General features: G+C 34.4%; 3 protein-coding genes across 3 annotated transcripts; all 3 read left to right on the top strand.

Annotated features, from left to right (window-relative positions):
• The first annotated feature begins 3,409 nt into the window (after window positions 1–3,409).
• LOC143201775 (O-acyltransferase like protein) lies at window positions 3,410–15,802 on the top strand. The gene is made up of 12 exons (XM_076413028.1): window positions 3,410–3,620; window positions 4,454–4,578; window positions 4,944–5,149; window positions 5,208–5,296; window positions 6,732–6,925; window positions 6,990–7,162; window positions 7,219–7,387; window positions 7,448–7,641; window positions 10,597–10,738; window positions 15,198–15,369; window positions 15,420–15,562; window positions 15,621–15,802. The coding sequence occupies exons 1-12, from the start codon at window positions 3,515–3,517 to the stop codon at window positions 15,765–15,767; spliced, it is 1,860 nt and encodes a 619-aa protein (XP_076269143.1). The 5' UTR covers window positions 3,410–3,514; the 3' UTR covers window positions 15,768–15,802.
• Window positions 15,803–17,385: 1,583 nt separating this feature from the next.
• On the top strand, window positions 17,386–18,008 carry LOC143200732 (uncharacterized). The gene is made up of 3 exons (XM_076411337.1): window positions 17,386–17,632; window positions 17,707–17,795; window positions 17,853–18,008. Exons 1-3 carry the CDS (start codon window positions 17,472–17,474, stop codon window positions 18,005–18,007), a joined length of 405 nt encoding a protein of 134 aa, XP_076267452.1. The 5' UTR covers window positions 17,386–17,471; the 3' UTR covers window position 18,008.
• Window positions 18,009–18,136: 128 nt separating this feature from the next.
• On the top strand, window positions 18,137–19,288 carry LOC143200731 (O-acyltransferase like protein-like). Its single transcript, XM_076411335.1, has 4 exons — window positions 18,137–18,278; window positions 18,339–18,510; window positions 18,582–18,724; window positions 18,982–19,288. Exons 1-4 carry the CDS (start codon window positions 18,150–18,152, stop codon window positions 19,114–19,116), a joined length of 579 nt encoding a protein of 192 aa, XP_076267450.1. The 5' UTR covers window positions 18,137–18,149; the 3' UTR covers window positions 19,117–19,288.
• The last annotated feature ends 127 nt before the right edge of the window (window positions 19,289–19,415 follow it).

The raw sequence follows: 19,415 nt of genomic DNA, 5'->3' as shown, positions 1-19,415 counted from the left end.
TATATTGTATTATATTTATTATAGTTTGTTGATAATGTAGCCTTATTATTATTGCAACTAGTATATTATGTATTTTTATATCAATTATTATCGTTTCATTTCCTTCCTATTCGTAGACAAAGGTTACTTTTAAAGCTATTCACAAATATTATAAAATAGGCAATACTAAAAACACACCTATGTTAGTGTCAAATTCTTTGTTGTTAAAACCATAGAGTAATAGTGTCACAACTCAATAGAGGTCGCTGGAGAAAATTTCGCAGCGTTTATTAACCAAACGACATTTGATTGGTTAGTTTAAATTTCCATTATAGACACCCGTAAAGAAAACATATTTTCTTTACAGGTTACAAATTAGTTAAAAATACTTGGTTTTACTAGAATTTTCGAATAAAAAAAAAGAATTTGTTAATATTTCTCAGTCTCTCTCAACACCCCCCTGTATAATAACTAATTTAGTAAATTCCAGTAATTTGCTGGGCCGCTGGCCTCGTCTACCCTTTTCCATCAACATTATCAATACACACAAAGAATAACTGAGATACGTAATCTTAAACAATAAACCGACGCGAATTACATTAATGATTAGTGGCTTAGGATAGTCCGATTAGAACTCGAGGACCTTCCAAAGTTTAATTTTATATAATCCGCAGGTCAAAGATTTCTGTTGAATCATGGGGGGTGGGGAGAGGATTAGGGGGCACTTAGTCGGCGATTTCGCCTCGAAATATAGCGACGACTAATCCGCAAAAAGATTGAATTAGACGAAGATCACATCTGTACGTTGCTTTATTACATTCCACCGGTAAATCAGACTTCTATTTATCGACGGTTTTCTGAAAATATGTTTAGAGTTTCGTCTTTTCACCAAGATTTTATTTGTATGAATAATGATATTTCGGATTTTGAAGTTTCAAAAGCCTATTTTCTTAATTTTTACAATAGTAATTGTAGGTTAAGATTTTGCACAAAAACTTCGATTACTAAAGTTTTGGTTAACAAGAATAAAGGTATTAAAATTGATAAAATATAAAATTGCTGGTCTACTATCGAAGGAGTGTCCATATCGTGGTGGTGGCCAAAGATGACTGAGTCTCGGCTTCATGGTTTAAAGAGTAAACACTGAGCTGTACTGCTTGCATGCTGCTGTGATTTGGTAATCTTATTTCATGTTTTAGCACGAAATGTTGGATTCTTCGTTGGTTACTTAGCGATAAGCGATTTTCCAATAATTCCGTTGAAATGCTGAATATTTTCGATCAGAAAGTGGGACGAGGATATGTCGACGTTTTTTCTTTCATGACACACGTCTCAATTCAACGTCAGCAATTCAACAAGTAGTTCGTTGTATTCCGAGGCGAAAGGTATAATTTGTTTCAATGTTAAAATAATGCAATTAGTGTCAGTAAAACATCGACACATGTCTGTTCTAGAGCAATTACTATTGTCATCATTCCACTGCGAATGGCGTATGTGATAAAAAAAACGCCACGAACTGCCACGTCGATCTCTAAAAAGGAAAAAGGCGGAAATTATATTCCGAAGATATTTATCTCCAGCATCTTTTCTGATGCCTTGAGTAATATTTTCCGGCCAACATATCGTGTACATTATGGCCAACTGTGTCTCCTGACATAAATCCTTAAAATTACTTTTTCTCAGCGCGGGATAAGTCCAGTTTTACTATCATGTACGGATTTTAACGGGATTCCTGGCATTTTAAGGGCTTGTTTAGTCAGGCATGAATCGATAAACAATTATGTTAATTTTCTATGAGTGCTAAAATGAAATCTATGAAAAGGCTAAAATCTAATGCTACATTAAACTGCTTTAGGACCATTTGTGTAAAATTTATGATGGGTTCCTACCAGGAAATAATTATCCTGATATTGATCTTTTCAGGGCTCAGGATTTCAGGTTATTTCAACAAGTCCATTGCCATCGGTATTTCGAAGAAGGAGAAAGAAATCTGGACCCATTTTTGTAAAAAGGCAATGAAATTTCGACAAAACGTGCTAGTAGCATCGTATGTATGTCTATGTATTGTATGAATGAACAAAAAAGGAGCTTTCTATTTGGTTAACATTTTGCAACATTTTGGGTCGTCATATATTTCAATTAAACAAAGATATAACGTCAAACGTCTAATTAGGATTGATTTTTTCTACCATTTTATAAAAAAATATATATACTTAATATATTCGTCGACCCCATTGCTAATGAAAATAGAAAAATTAACCTGGACTTGTATAGGAATTATTTTAACAGACATAATTCCTTTATATTTTACGATAATTTAACTAAAAGTTGGCATTGAATTGAATCTATAACATGGCAATGGCGCTGGTAAAACGGACTTTCAATTTAATAGCTAATTTTAAAATAAATATTAGCATAGCAGAAAAAAAACATCATTGCTTAGGATATTAAATAAATACTTTAATCGTTTACAACAGTTCAAATATCGCTAGTTTTTTTTATATCATACCACATGAAAAGGTCGAATTGGTGCTTTTTATGGTAATTCTTGAAGACAGCACAGTCCAAGGAGCGAAAACTTCCTCATAGGCATATGATAAATGCAAAGATTATCAAAAATTGATTAAAATATTTCATAGTAATGTAATAAAAAGGAGAAGGAATATGTACGATGGATCAGATCTTTTGATTTAGTGAACGTTTCTGAATTTCTGATCATAAAAAGGAACAAACCGGACTAAGCGATGGAAAAACTGGCAAACAGAACAAATTAGTAAAAGAGGAAAGACGCTCTAACAATTTCATTAGTGAGCTTGGAGTTAGGCGGGGAGATGTTTTGTTGAGGATATTTTTAATCTAAATAAGTAAATCTAGGAATAACATTTGGTGTTCTACGTGTTTTTCGATCTAGTATCCGCATGCGGATACCAGCGCACTTGATCTTATAAATAATCCTAGTGCTTCCGTAACTATTCTTAATGTTGGAACAGGATAATTTTTCTTTCAGAGAAGCTGCAGATGCACTGCATGGTGATTTCGAAATGTATCCTTCATTGCTTTCATTGGGGATTATCATAGTAAATTTAATATATATTATGAGTTAGAGCGTATTTTTCTATCAGGTATTTTCGTTGAAGAATATCGTATTTTTGTTCTCTGTTAAGTAGGTCTCCGATCTCAAGGAATTTTTTAGCCACTGAGTTTTTAGATGCTGCATAATTAGGACGAATGCAGAATTTTATAAAGAGGATGAGACCAAGATAAACAAATGTATTGTCACAGACGGTGTAATAAAAAAATGACAACCATGCAAAATATCCATTCGAAACATAAACTAACAGTTGTTTGTTTTCGATGTTATTATTAGTAGTAGTTAAATTAGTAGTGGTAATTGCGTAATTGGCTCGGTCGATCGTAAAAAACTCTGTCCGGTAGTGTTCAACGAATAAAAGATCGTCGCGCAGGTCCTTCGAAAGGTAACCACTCGGCGAGTGCCTTCTTATAGTACTCGGTAGCCTTCCTCAATCGCAATGTGATGATTCGTTCATTGTCAACGGATCTATCGTTTGATCGAAATTTAGTCAAAATGCCCTACATCCTTCTCTTGGTATTGACAATAGTTTTTAGCGTGCGCGCTGATGGTGAGTTTTTATTTTTAAGTTATTCTGAGGTTCAGAAATTGATTCTTATACATCAATGTCGTTCCCCCTTTTTCCTTTTTTTTACGCAATTTCGAGATCTATTTTTTTTAGGAATGACATACACTCACGCAAACATATAATCATTGAATGATTTTTCGGAAACAATTTAATAAATTAATAAATAATTAATAAAATAATAAATTAATAAATTATAAAAAAAATAAAATGAAAAGAAAAAGCCATATCAGGCGAATACGATGGTTATTAGATTAAATTTGAATCGAAATTCGCTTGCACTGATGGCCTCGGGTGCCTTGTTTTTTTACAATTTTTAACTACACCGCGTGTCTGTGATTTACCCATAATTATTTTAGATTGAACTGTCATTACTTCTTTTAAATAATAATATAAATCCACCTTTTCCTGTCTGAAGGATAAGGAAACGGTGATGGTACATAGATTAACCTTCAATGATTAGACCTTTGCTGGTTTTCCAAAAGATACAAATCAGACTGAAAACGAAACGAGTTTCGAAAATATATCTAGAACTGTGTTAGTATTCTATTTTAGAGGTAGAGAACTTTATATTACATATTGCTGTTTTCGATGAAAGCTGATTTGATTGTCAGTTAGTTATCGGGTGGTTTATTCATGTTTGGTTTGTTACAACTGCGATTAACGATCATTTAATTGTGTTTTATTCTATTTTATAGTCCTATACCTCTAAAAAACGCCTTTTAGCACTAAAACTGCCATTAAAAGTTAACAACAATGAACTCCAGATCACAATTCGTTTTAAAATAATAAAAACGTTACTTTCTATATCTCCCAAGGTCTACCGCCTTTGTTCGATACAGATGATTATTACTCCTGCCAAAATCAAAATGGACTTTACTGCAAAGTCGATATCGACCTGGAAGTTCACAATGAAACATCTCGACTAGCACAAGAAATTAAGGTACTTAATATATCAATTAATACGTCTCCAGTTAAAAAAATCTATTTTAAATATTTCAAAGAAAAGAAAGAACTTTTTTGTTACATATAAGATGTAAGAAATGATTTCAATTATTTTTTAAAAACTTTGTTAATGTCTCATTCAAGGCCGGCTATTCCGACCAGGATTTTCAAAATCTTTCTTCGTGTTTCAGCTTGTAAAAAAAGAAAGTTTGTAGTAATCACATATCATATAACAACGGAAACTTCTGAATACTGAATGCTTAAGAATATTATTTATGGGTCAGACAAGAGACTTATTGAATGGTGTGATTATAGATTTAATGAGTTAGACATTAATTTATCACAACTAAAAAAATTTCACAGATGTCGCTCGATCGAAAGTACAAGTTTAATTGGTCCACTCTGCATCGCATGGTGTGCGTTCCCAGGGATATCAGCCAAAATAACACCATCGGATATATCACGCACCTTAGTGAAAGGAAACTCGAGGATTTTAACGTATCTCTGACAGTGGCTAATCTGGAGTGTAACGAGGACCGTCACTTTCGTCCCTATGATTTTCTCTTAATGTGAGTGAAACGAATTCGCGTTTTTAGCGTAAATTCAACGGGGTCCTGTTTTTTTCAGTGCTCTTCTTGTAGTGTACCTATTAATGGTTTACGAGTCCACCAAGTACGATTTACAGACCGACAATCCTAAGACAGCGGTCTCCAAGTGTAAGTTCATTATTTAAAATGATAAATATTGGGTTTTTTTAACAAGTTGCTAACAATAGAAATAAAAAAACTAGTCTAACTAGAAAACGGGAACTGTGGTAGGTGTTGGAGTAATGTTAAATAACAATAAACCTAGAATATTGCAACGAAATTATACTAACGAGTATCGAAACGCCAGTTTTGTTTTTTTCCCTATCGTCAGAAAATATGTACATTTTTTATAGCTTTTTTTTTTGATTGACCTTTTTGTTACATTTTGTGAACTCAAAAGTAATTAAAAAAAAACAACAATAAAACAAACAAGTTATAATTTATAACACTTATAAATATTCATGGAACCTTGGACTAATAACATTTAGTTATAGTTAGTTCAAATAAACAAGCATTCGATAAATTTTTTGCTAAATTTCGGTTACGTCAAAATGAGGCACCTTTATTTTTAAATACTTGTTTATAAATGTTACTCATTAATTGTCTTCCATTTTCTTTGTAAGTAGTTCTAGAGTTATGATTAGCATGATGTCTCTTTATATTTGTAGTAAAAACTGGATAATCTTGTGTGTTATTTTAAATGGAGATAATTTAAAAAAATGTAAAAGCTGATTTCGTGTCGATAACATTGCAACAAACTTATGTTTCTGTTTGTTGTAGATTCGGGACGTCCAGATCTTTCCCGCTCTTGGTTTCCTTCAGTAATTCATTTTCGTGTAAGAGTATTATTTACATCTTTATATAAAACTCTGACTTTTTCTGCAATATGGTTTACTGGCTCAAAGTGCATTTAACATTACGCTGTTTAAGTAAAATCTGTTTCATTTCCGGTATTTAATGCCCTTACTATACTGTTCTAAATAACAGGTCAATTGAAAAGTCCCCGGCCTGACAGATAAATGGCGCTTCTAGAATTAAATCCATATATTTTCTCGAGATCTAGCCACCAGCGACTATTTCCTGTTCTCAGATATCAAAAGAATGCTCGCTGGGAAGAAATTTTCGTCCAATGAAGAGGTGATCGCCGAAACTGAAGCCTATTTTGAAGCAAAGGACAAATCGTACTACAAAAATGGTATCGAAATGTTGGAGGGTCGCTATAATCAGTGAATCACCCTTGAAGGACATTATGTTGAATAAAAAAACCTAATTTTGCCAAAAAATGTGTTTCACTGTGGTAGACAGGAGACTTTTCAATTGACGTGTTGTTACATGAACATCATAAAGCACACTGAACTTTAAACGAATGACATTTGAAATTATAAAGCCATATTGAAAATATTAGACTACATTTAATATAAAACAATGATTAAAATCGCCAATTCTAAGAAATCAACAAGTAAATAATGCCATCTAAAAATATAATAGTATCAAAGTATAGTAGTTTAGAATAAATCAAAATTAGTGATATTGCTACAGGCATGACAATAAACCTATTTTTCAGATGATAAATGGTTAAAAATATTTTCGATCCGGCAAAATTGGAGAAAAATCACCAGCAAAAACACGAACATCGATTACCAGAACCTAAAATCGCTCCAGGGCCTGCGCTTCTTCAATACCATCCTGATCGTCACCTGCCACACGAAACTCTGCCACCTACTCCTGTTCATTGAGAATCCGAAAGAATACGAGGAAGTAGTTAATTTCGATCTAGTGACACTCCGATTTGTTTAATCAGACCTCTTTCAAATACCCCTAGAGCCTGTCGTACCCACTGCACCTCATCAGTAACCAACTAGACCTGTTTATAGTGCAGACTTATTTCATGACCTCGACATTCCTGCTTACCAATCAAGTCTTGGAGTTGTACAAGAACACCGGGACGTTTTCGTTGAAGAGTTGCTTGAATCTATACATCAACAGAATCATTAGGTGGGTTTCGTGTTAGTATCGCGTATTTTTGTGAGGGACGTCTTGAACTTTTTCAGGTTATGGCCGACATCCACTATCATGGTTCTGATGGCACTGGTTGGCCTAAAAATATTTCCTAAAGGCACGCCGGTGGTGCACGTTATAAACATGAGTTGGCGAGGTTGCACCACCAATTGGTGGGGTACAATGTTCCAGATGAATTTCCTCTACGACCCCACGCAGATGGTTTGTGACAGATTAGCATAGTTCATGCTGCCATGTCAGTGCGTTAAATTTAAATTCCAGTGCAATCCAGGCAGTTGGTACCTGTCGGTGGACAGTTTGTTGTACGCCAGTACCTTGTTGTTGATGTACCTTCATCTGGCTCACAAGATGAATCTACGTAAATTGTTGTCGGTAGCGTTTGTGTTTTTCAGTGCTATTTATAGCTACGACATATACATAAATGATATGGACGCAATATATAAAGTATCACCTGAGTAAGTAGCTTAGTCAACTAGCAAAAATAATAAATAGATTGTGTACATTAGGACCGGTTCGTAGCAATTTATTGTCTCATCGCAATTTGTTTGAGGCTGTGTAGAATGTCGTTTTAAAATTATTCTAATACAAATCAATTAATACGCGTATTTTTCCATTTGGAGATATTATCACGGCTTGTTGAAACTAAAATATACATTGTATTATACACACACGACTTGATTAAATTAAGTACCATTGGAACGTTATTACAATAGTGGATAAAACATTGACATTTCTAAGATGATTGTGTAGGTTGCCAAATAGAACACTCGGTTTGAATTAGAGTGATTATCGGATAGAGACAGCCACGGTTTTACATTTAACGATATATTATTGTATACAGCAACAATATTTTAGGACATAGACATTACACACACATTTTTATACCTCTCCCATAGAATTATTAGATATAGCCTTTATAATAGGCCTGACTTTAAGTAGTCCCTTTGTTTTTGATTGCGTCATTGCTTCCAAATGAGGTCTGTAAACAGCCAGTAATCACTAGGAACCAGATCTGGACAGCTACCACATCCTGTTGTCATACTGTCCTGTTGATTAGATTAGATAACACACGAACGACTTTTTTCATTTGAATTGAATATAAAAAATGTTGATTCATGTTTCAAAACTTGTCAATTCAAATATGGAAGGTTGATTCGTCGGAAAAGCACACCTGTAACAGGTCAATTAAAGAATCCCCGATCTGATACATAGATGGCGCTACTAGAATTAAATCCATATGATTTTTTGTTAGCTTTAACCCTCAAAAGATACGTGTATACATTTGGCAGATGTCGGATCATTAGTTTGTGAATTATAGAATTTTGAGTGAAGCAACCTTTTTTATTGTGAAAAAAATTGATAAAAAGGAATTACGCGTGCTGATAAAATATTGCTTTTTGAAGGGAAAAAAATACAATTGAAGCAAAAACTTGACTTGATGCAGAGTTTCCCGACACTGCCCCAGGAAAATCAACCATCAAGGATTGGTATTCTAAGCTTAGACGTGGATTTGGGAGGTATTTGGGTATGAGAAAGCTCTGTGCAAAGTGGGTGCCGCGCGAGCTCACTTTTGACCAAAAACAACGACGAGTTGATGATTCGGAGCAGTGTTTGTAGATGATCAAGCGTAATAAACCCGAGTTTTTGCGTCGATATATGACAATGGATGAAACGTGGCTCCATCATTTCACTACGAAGTCTAATCGACAGTCATCCGAGTGGATGAGACACGATGAACCCGCTCCAAAGCGTGGGAAAACGCAACAGCCGGCTGGCAAGGTTATGGCGTCTGTATTTTGGGATGCGCATGGAATAATTTTCATTGCCTACCTTGAAAAAGGAACGACCATCAACAGCGACTATTACATAGCGTTATTGGACCATTTACAGCACGAAATCGCCGAAAAGCGACCAAAACAAAAATCCATGAATTGGGCTTCGAATTGCTTCCTCGTCGTATTCTGCAAATCTGTCCCCAGAAACTGCTTCCTGTTCTCATATCTCAAAAGAATGCTCGCTGGGAAGAAATTTTCGTTGAATAAAGAAGTGATCGCCGAAACTGAGGCCCATTTTGAAGCAAAGGACAAATCGTACTACAAAAATGGTATCGAAAAGTTGATGGGTCGCTATAATCACCCTTGAAGGTAATTATGTTGAATGAAAAAAACTAATTTTGTCAAAAAATTTGTTTTACTGTGGTAGACCGGGGACTATTCAATTGACCTGTTAAATTAATAGAATTAATACTAGAAAATCGTTATTCACCAATTGTATTGTTTAAAAAAATTGTACATACTCGCCTCCAGTCTTCAATAGTCATATTTTGATGTTGTCTAGTCCATTCGAGTCGTTTCTTTTTCATGCTGTCTGTTAGGGGTGGTCTTCTGGGGAAGACCGCCATCTTATTAGATTCTCTTCAACCAACAGTCTGCGCATTGTCTTCTTCGAAATCTTTACACCCTCGTCGTTTATTATCGTGATCAAATGAGCAACGCTCTTCTTATGATTTTTGAGGCAGATGTTTCTGTCACATTTGCCAATACGATTTGTCCCAAGAGGGTTTTGATTTGTTCATTCGATTGACGACAGACTTTGAAACTCCAGCAATAGCTGCTCTCTCTTTCTGGGAAAATGTGATGTGCAGTTACAACGTGTGTATCTCTCTGCATTTTCTTGGAGACGTGTCCAAAGCCTTGCCCATCTTGAAAAGTTGAAAATGTAAATTCGTAGAAAAAACATAGCAAAAGTATTATTATATAGAGCACTACTTACCTTTTGATTGTTTTGGATACAAAAATCGGTTAAAAGTAATGAAATTATAATACCTATGTGATACAACAACAACACTGTAAAGCTCGCGTTGTAACAATGACTGAATGAAAAGAAACGCCACACAATTAACAAATGACGCGCTTATACTGTATTGCCACTTTAACATAAAATAACCCTATAAAAATAAACATTTATTCAACAACTATAATAAATATAATTTACATAAATACGAGTACTGTTCCTAATAATTTGATCGCTTACTGTAATTTTGTCAAAAAATATATAACATTTGGCTAATTAATTATCCTTGAATAAATACGGCAATAATGCAAAGAGAACGAAAATCTTTCAACGCCTCAGTTCGATATTGGTCGGAGATGCAACGGTTAGAAGGAAAATCACTAACGAGACCAACTGCGGAGACCGCTCTATCTGTTTGCGGCGTCAAGGACTGTGCAAAATCTCATTCGAACTTTTCCAATTATAGTTACGCGACCGGGGAAATAAATTCTTCCGCGGCGTCGATGATTTACGGCTTCGTTTTTCATTTAGTCGACTATTAGGACGGCTGGCGATGGCTAATTATGACTAACTGCCCACGTGGCGGGCTTTCTTGTCTTTCCTCTTTGCTGTTTTAGGTCGATCCGCACTTTGATCGAATCGCCGGCCTTCTACCACCTCTACGTCAACCCGTTCGCCAGTTGGTCGACAAGCATCGTAGGGATACTGATGGGTTACGTCTACTTTCATAACAAACACAAGGATATACAATTGAATAAGGTAAGAATACGCCGGCTAGCCGGGTTGTACTGGTGACCAAAACTACTGTTAACTGTTTTACCAAATGGATAAAAATAAAACGTCTAAAATATATGTATATTTTAGTGAAGGGGGCGAAAATCTATACTAAATTGCCGTATAATTTATAGTTTTTAATATATGCGACTTAAACTGAAATCCACACATTTTTTGAAATACACTTACTAAATACAATACACAAATAAAAACAGACGGTTGTACAAAAATAATGATACCATCATTAGATTCAGCGTAAAATTCTTTATAATCCTTGTAATTGTTATTAACCATCGATTACTTCAACGGAAAGGATAACAGAAAATGCAAAATTTCATATTGCTATTTTTTAAACTTCTTCTTTAAGCTTCTGCTGGACTTTCTCCTCCCTCTGAAGTATTTTTCTCATGCATTCATCCTAGTTTTGCTTAGCTTCGAACCAACTGAGTATATATGATCTCTGACATTCGACATTTCTTCATTATTTAATCCTTTAATATTATAAAATGGCTCTATCCAGTCGATAATAGCTAGCTATATATATATCTTTAATAAGTCAAATGTTGAGGAATATATATATATATATATATATATATATATATATATATATATATATATATATATATATATTCTAGATTTTTATTTAGTATTCTAGGATTGCGAGAAGAGCACCTTTTAATTTCAACATTTATTAGTAATAACGTAAAGCGATTGAAAACATCCAAAACTACTGTTAACTGTTTTACCAAATGGATAAAAATAAAACGTCTAAAATATATGTATATTTTAGTGAAGAGGGCGAAAATCTATACTAAATTGCCGTATAATTTATAGTTTTTAATATATGCGACTTAAACTGAAATCCACACATTTTTTGAAATACACTTACTAAATACAATACACAAATAAAAACAAACGGTTGTACAAAAATAATGATACCATCATTAGATTCAGCGTAAAATTCTTTATAATCCTTGTAATTGTTATTAACCATCGATTACTTCAACGGAAAGGATAACAGAAAATGCAAAATTTCTTATTGCTATTTTTTAAACTTCTGGATAAAGAAAAAACTTCCAAAAATATGTATTTCTGGGCGAAGGAAACGAAAGTCGCCACTAAATAGTCGTATATTTTATATTTTTTAAGATATATGTGACATAAACAGAATATCGCTTGGTTTTTATAAATATACATTTCATTACACAAGCATTCGATCAAACGTAAATTTCTTTATAATCCCTGAGATTTTCACGAATCTACGATTATTTCGACAAGTATGACTGCAGAAGACTTACGACAAAACTTATTATTAGTGTTCTAAGGACAATACGATGGACAAAGAAAGACCAATCGATGGCCCGATTTTTTCGAGAATCGTACCCCGAAAAGGAATCAGCACTTCGAGGGTGGCTGCGACGCGGTTATTTAAATTCAACTTCAACGCCATCGCAGTAAAAGCATCGCCACTAATTGCAAACGGCCGAAATAAAAGCGTCCCCCCGAAAGAAAAAAAAACGGTGACCCCCGACGCCATATTTGTTAATCGGACCGTCGGGCTATTTGCAGGAACGTCACAATGGAGAGAAATTAAATTTTAATGATGCCACATTAAAAAACAATCGTCGAGAAGACCGAAAATATGGGTTTCCCGGATAAAAGGGGGCCGCTCGCGCCTTTCCGATGGGGACGGGGGGGTCAATCGTCGGCTATGAATGCCTAAATAGACGCCGGAGGGGGACGGGGGGAGAGGGGTTGCGGACGGGAACCAAATTAGATGTCTCTGGCAACGCTCAAATTAACATATTCCAGCGATGGCGAGAAAAGGTCCGATGAGAATCGTCAAACAGGCGGTGATTGAAGCTGAAAAGAACGTAAGAAGTTGTTCGTCTCCTCTCTCGTATTCTTTCCTCCTCAACAACTTTCAGTAAAAAATCAATTAGAACTTTGCTCCTGATTTATTTATTCATAGCGTTCACTGTTGATGGCCTTTCAATTTAAGATCTCTTAACGAGATCGGATACCATAATTGGTTAAAAGATACTTTAAAATCCCTTTGTGCCAATCTGAGCGAGATTAAGTTAAACTGTACATTGATATTAAACATAAGCACACCTTTTCACTTAGGTAATGTTTGTTGTATATTCTCTCTTGAACCGTGTATAAGTTCCTTCCATTTTTTCTGTCTCTGTTGAGTTTTCTTGCTTCTGCTGGACTTTCTCCTCTCTCTGAAGTATTTTTCTCATGCATTCATCCTAGCTTTGCTTAGCTTCGAACCAACTATATATATATATATATATATATATATATATATATATATATATATATATATATATATATATATATAAATACTAGCGACCCGCCCCGGCTTCGCACGGGTGCAATGCTGATACTAAATTAAATACACTACAGAAAAAATATGAACGTTGTATATAAAAACATAGCGACCCGCTCCGACTTTGCACGGGCATAAAATATATATGCCTATGTCACTCAATGAAAACATGATTAAAATCGATCCAGTATTTTTGGTTCATTCATTACTGCCCTTGGCCTGCACGCATTAAATTTGGAGTAAAACAATTCCTCTTCCCCTATACTTACTATGAAGATTTCCTGCTATCTTTGGAATATCTAAATTCATACAATTTTTATTACATTACACATTTTTAAACGCAAATTTTAAATTTGTAATATCTCCGAAAATATTTCTTTAATTTACATGCTGTAAGGAACCATATTGATCTATATTAATTGCACACTGTATTTAAGATACTTAATTCGATAAGGATTAATGCCGTATTGCTTAAAATAGTTTCGTAAATAAGCCATTTTCTCACGTAAAAAGTAAACAATAAAAATGGTTAATGTGGGTTATCCCTAAATGATAAACATATGCCATCGCGGACTTTTTTGTAGACCTTTTTATGGTGTACAATACTGTAGTATAAATATATATATATATATATATATATATATATATATATATATATTCTATATATATATATACATTCTGTATTAGCAAACAATCTCTTTTTGTATACAAAATTAATGATAAGTATATTTATATAAATATAATTAGAGTTTCAAATATTTTGTTGTTACCTTTATTTCAATAAGGTGGCAAGTATAATAATCAATTGTTTTACTGTATTTTATCCCACATTACTTTAATTTGTAGATTTTTATTTAGTATTCTAAGATTGCGAGAAGACCACCTTTTAATTTCAACATTTATTAGTAATAACGTAAAGCGATTGAAAACATGCGAACAAAAGTGGAACAAAAAACATGTCACCTGAAAAATTCCTTCACAAAAAGGATCTTTAATAAGTCAAATGTTGAGGAATATATATATATATATATATATATATATATATATATATATATATATATATATATGTATATATATTATACGAGGGTAGTTCAAATATGATGGATACACACGCTATAAATTGCGCGCATGTATATTTTGAAGATCGTGGCTTGATAATGAGCCGTATGATCGTCGACAGCGAACCGTATGATGAAGGTTAGAGATATTTCGGCTGAACTCGGCATCAGTATTGGTAGTGTAAAGTCTACCATCCACGAACATCATCAATATTGCAAAATAACGGCGCGATGGATTCCTAAACTGTTGAACATCGAGCAAAAGTTTTCGCGGTTGAAAGTTTGTCGCCGCTTGCTGACGCGATACGAGGCAGAGGGAGGCGGTTTTTCAACGCGAATCTTCACTACAGACGAGAAATGGGTGCACTATTACACTTCCGAAAGCAAGATGTCGTTTAAAGCGTGGAGGAAGAAGAAGAAAGAGGCGCCAGTCAAAGCGAAGACAACCAGGTCCACGGGTAAGGATCTGTGTACGGTGTTCTGGGACCGGAGGGGCATGCTTTACGCCGACTTCATGCCCACCCAACATACCATTAATGCTGCATACTACTCTAACTTTCTGAAAACACACGCGAAACCTGCTTATCACTCGAAACTGAGGCTGCCACATGTTTGGACTACTGAAAGATGCCCTCGTAGGCCAAAGATTCAACACTGACGACGAGGTAGACGATTTCGTGCTCACATGGCTGTCCGAGTTATCCAAGGAATTTTTCGATACCGGCATCAAAAAATTTCCGGAAAGACGGACAAAATGCATAACTAGTGAACGGAAATACCTAGAAAAATTGTAAATTTTGTCAATAGTAAATAAACGTGTCAGAGTATTTGTCTCGATCATAATTGAGCCACCCTCGTAATAGAGGATTTTTTTAAATTGATATCTTTGTTGATCTATATCAATGACTTATCTTAATTATGAACAATTATGAAAATTAATTATTTGAAGTAAAAATATTCTAACATCCACCCTATTATTATTCAATTTTCTTCTTCTTTTTGAATAGCCGAATGAAAAATATGATTACATACTCACACTTCTTTATTTTAGATCCAGCAGGTCATATGGTTATTCCTTTTCTTGGGTTTGCCCACCTTGAGCGTCTATTTATGCTTTCTGGACGTGAGAGGTGTCAACCGAGCCCTTCTAGGACCTCTCCTCAAGCCGATATTCGCTCTAGGTTTCGGCCTGGGAGTGCTAGGAATGTCCAAGGGTTATGGAGGTGAGTATTCGAACGGTTTTTTAACTGACGGCGACCGAATTCATTCACAGGGCCAATTAAGAGGATTCTCGAGACGGACTTGGTAGTGAAATTGAGTAACTTTACCTACTGCACGTACCAGTACCATTTCTTCCTGGTTGTCCTGTTACATGGAACTAAACGGAGTTTATACCGATACAGCCTGCCCTATTTGGTATGAAAAAGCTCCGTGATACTTTCAATAGTACAATTTGAAATTTTTCTTTTAATAGCTTTGGAACTGTGTACAAGACGTGTTGCTATCGTATTCTGCTGGTGGTTTCATGGCTCTGGCCTTTGAGTATCCAGGTCTAACTTTACAGAAGATGTACGTGCCTCAGCTTAAAAGGACAAACAAAGAATCGAGGGAAAAGGAGTGATTTTTAATAAAATGTTTCCATATACGTTAAGATAAGTTGTTTGATTTTAATCCACAAAGAAAATACCATACAAAAAATATATACGTTTTAATATGCTTTATCTATGGTACCAGCCAATGAAGACCATTAAGGCAGAACATAAACTGAATAACACCCATTTCAACATCGACTGATAACGACCAATGCAGTTAGAAATATCATAAAAATAATGTTATAAGTTTTGGGATTAACGATATCTAGAAGTACCTTTTATTAACAGATCAATTGAAAACTCCCCGATTTCACACATAGATGGCACTATTAGAATTAAATCCATATGTTTTTTAGTTAGCGCCAACCCTCACAAGATGCGTGTATGAATTTGAGAGCTGTCGGATTATTAGTTTGTGAATTATAGCAGTTTGAGTGAGACAATTTTTGTTATTGTGACAAAAATGGATAAAAAGGAATTTCGCGTGTTGATAAAATATTGCTTTTTGAAGGGAAAAAATACAGTTGAAGCAATACCTTGGCTTAATGTCGAGTTTACAGATACTGCCCCAGTAAAATCAACCATCAAGGATTTGTATGCTGAGTTTAGACGTGGTGGAATGAGTACGGAAGACGGTGAACGCAGTGGACGCCCAAAAGAGATTGTTACCGACAAAAAACATTACAAAAATCCACAAAATGATTTTGAATGAACGTAAATTGAAAAGAAACTAATTTTGCCAAAAAATGTGTTTTACTAAGGTAGGCCGGGGACTTTTCAATTGATGAACTTTCAAATTTTCCAAAATATCAAAAAATATTTTCATGGAAAAATATTTTTACCAAATTGTATATAGATATATAGATAGATATGTGATATATGATATGATATGATATATGATGGATAGGTAGATATATGTTATAGCTAATTTATTGTCGTTATTGACCCTGATAATATATATATATATATATATATATATATATATATATATATATATATACATATATATTTATATATACATATATATTTATATATATATATATATATATATATATATATATATATATATATTTTAAAGTCCAGTTTTTACCAACGAGGGTTTATCTGGACTTTACCTAATGTTTAACGTGGACTAGGCACCACGGTCCCCGACATTAAGCCCACCGACTGGCGATTGACCAATCTAGAAATCATCCCAGAGGACATCCGGTCTTACCTAGCCTGGATACTGGCGTGACTGCGATCACTTTTCACTGGGTTTTGCACTTTTGCCTAGGACAAATACAAATATTAAACAATCAAAAGCATAAATTTACCATCATGCCCCGCAGGTTTCGAACCCGGGACTATCGCAACAATGGGAGGACCGTCCTGTCGCCATTAACACTGCGCCAACCAAGCCGGCGGTACTGCATTGTACTTAATAATTTTGCAAATATACACGACATTATAGGCAACCGCATAATCACTAACGAAAATCTATCGGTTGGTAGTACCACGTTCTGTTGAGGGGACAGTTATTTGAAATGGACATTAAATCATCCTATTCGAATTCGAAGGTTATTTCTACCTAATATTTTATAGACTTTTTGGATTTATTTGTAAAAAACTTTAAAGAATATCTTAAGAAAACGCTTGTAGATCTACCAGGCAACAGGTCTCTCTATTGATTTAAATATTCACAGATATCTCTTGCGGACAAACACAAATTTAATCGGTCTACTTTGCATCGGATGATCTGCATCGCAAAGGAAACTTACCAGAATCGTACTGTTGAAGAATACATCACAGATCTTAGCAAAAGAAAACTCGAAAGATTTAACGTATCTCTAACGGTGGCTAATCTGGAGTGTAACGAGGATCTTCCCTTTCAATTTTACGATGTTTTTACAATGTGAGTGTCAGTTTATTATTGTGCAATTTAGTGCTGTTGAAAGCATTCAGGATTTATTGATCTATTTTTTTTAGTATTTTTTGTGTAAGCTACTTGATGATGGTTTATCAATCCACCAAGTACGATGTACGGAGAGACGATCCCAAAACGCCGGTATCAAAGTGTAAGGCTCTTTAATATACTCCCACAATAAATATTTTTATTTGGATACGTTCCCCAGACGACAAATGGTTTAAGATTTTTTCAATGAGGCATAACTGGAGAGCAATAGTTCGTACAAACACGAACTCTGACTACGTGAATCTCAAGTCGCTTGATTACAAAATTTTTGTTATCGGATACAAAGTCTCTACTAAATTTCATAAAGAAGTTTAGAGATAAAAGACAATTTTTCTTGATGATCTCTCGAAGGCCTAAACTTCGAAAATACACAAAGGGAATCAACATTTTAAAAAATCTAGACAGGAATACCACCGTAATAGACAATTTATCTTGATGTCCCAGTTCAGTTCGTACTATGATTGTCTCGCCGACATTTTATTACCTGCACATCAACCCTTTCGCTAGTTGGTCGACGAATATTGTGGGAATCATGATGGGATACGTTTATTTTAACACCAAACAAATGAATATAAAATTGAGTAAGGTAATACAATAGCTTAAATTGTTTGTATATTATTATATAGAAGAATAATGTATTCTTCAGGTTCAGAACATCCTATGGATATTTCTGTTTCTGGGCCTCCCCACCCTAAGTATATCTATGTGCTTTTTGGATGTGAAAGGCATTTATCGAGCCTTTCTAGGCCCAATTCTCAAGCCAATGTTCGCTCTAGGGCTTGGTTTGGGAGTGCTGGGAATGTCCAAGGGTTATGGGGGTAAGTTTAAGAAAGATTAAAGATCAAGACAGGTAAGATTTTTCGAATTCGAATAAGTCAGACAATTACAGGACCAATAAAACGAATCCTGGAATGGGATATGGCTATAAAAATGAGTAACTTCACTTACTGTACATACTTGTACCACTTATTTTTGATCTTTCTGATGCATGGAAGCACACGGAGTTTATACCGATACAGCGTATTCTATATGGTAAGAAAAATATTTTTTATGAACTGTAACAATACATTTTGACGCAATTATAAATGGTGACGTGACTAGTATTAAATGGTTTATCTTAGTAACCAATTTTGCTTGCTACGGGATTTTAGAACATGAATACAACACTTTGAATAAAATACATTGGGTCAACTTAACTGAAAATTCGTGAAAGCTACAAAAAAACTCCAAATATATTTGTACTGTTATTATGGTTTACATTACTACTAACTAATCAATTTCACTGATAGGTGCTGAGCTACGTACAAGACGTGTTAGTGTCTTTTTGTGGTGGCATTCTCATGACTTTGCTGATAGAATATCCTGGATTGCGACTACAAAAAATGTTTGTGCCACAGATTAAAAATCCAGTACATAAAATGTGATTGTCCCTAAGTGTTAAATATATTTTGGACCATTATATTATGACAAAGTTATTGGAAAGTGGTACCGGTAGGGGTATATTTAATGATTGTAATTTGCCATTTATATTGTAACCTGATATATAACTGCATTAGGAATGGCGAAAAATTATCGAAATATAATTTTTAAACATTACCGAAAAACTTTTAATTATTCCTATTAAACCTTTAAAACTGGTATTTAATCTTAAACGTTATCAATATTTTTATTTTTCCTTAAAACCTATATACCTTTCGTAAAATATCGATATTTTTGGTAGTTG

Source organism: Rhynchophorus ferrugineus, unplaced genomic scaffold (assembly GCF_030347505.1).
Source record: "Rhynchophorus ferrugineus isolate W39M unplaced genomic scaffold, kcgeb_rfMv2 rfM8, whole genome shotgun sequence".
NCBI classification, from domain to species: Eukaryota; Metazoa; Arthropoda; class Insecta; order Coleoptera; family Curculionidae; genus Rhynchophorus; species Rhynchophorus ferrugineus.
This window is presented reverse-complemented; position numbering and strand designations above follow the sequence as displayed.

Bases quoted from the DNA above. Each gene is read 5' to 3' on its own strand.
- LOC143201775 (XM_076413028.1), top strand. From the start codon at position 3,515: ATGATTCGTTCATTGTCAACGGATCTATCGTTTGATCGAAATTTAGTC. The intron at 5,150-5,207 runs GTGAGTGAAACG...TGTTTTTTTCAG, and splicing joins CCCTATGATTTTCTCTTAAT to TGCTCTTCTTGTAGTGTACC. The intron at 7,642-10,596 runs GTAAGTAGCTTA...TTGCTGTTTTAG, and splicing joins ATATATAAAGTATCACCTGA to GTCGATCCGCACTTTGATCG.
- LOC143200732 (XM_076411337.1), top strand. From the start codon at position 17,472: ATGATCTGCATCGCAAAGGAAACTTACCAGAATCGTACTGTTGAAGAA. The intron at 17,633-17,706 runs GTGAGTGTCAGT...TATTTTTTTTAG, and splicing joins TTTTACGATGTTTTTACAAT to TATTTTTTGTGTAAGCTACT. The intron at 17,796-17,852 runs GTAAGGCTCTTT...TACGTTCCCCAG, and splicing joins CAAAACGCCGGTATCAAAGT to ACGACAAATGGTTTAAGATT.
- LOC143200731 (XM_076411335.1), top strand. From the start codon at position 18,150: ATGATTGTCTCGCCGACATTTTATTACCTGCACATCAACCCTTTCGCT. The intron at 18,511-18,581 runs GTAAGTTTAAGA...AGACAATTACAG, and splicing joins AATGTCCAAGGGTTATGGGG to GACCAATAAAACGAATCCTG. The intron at 18,725-18,981 runs GTAAGAAAAATA...TTTCACTGATAG, and splicing joins GATACAGCGTATTCTATATG to GTGCTGAGCTACGTACAAGA.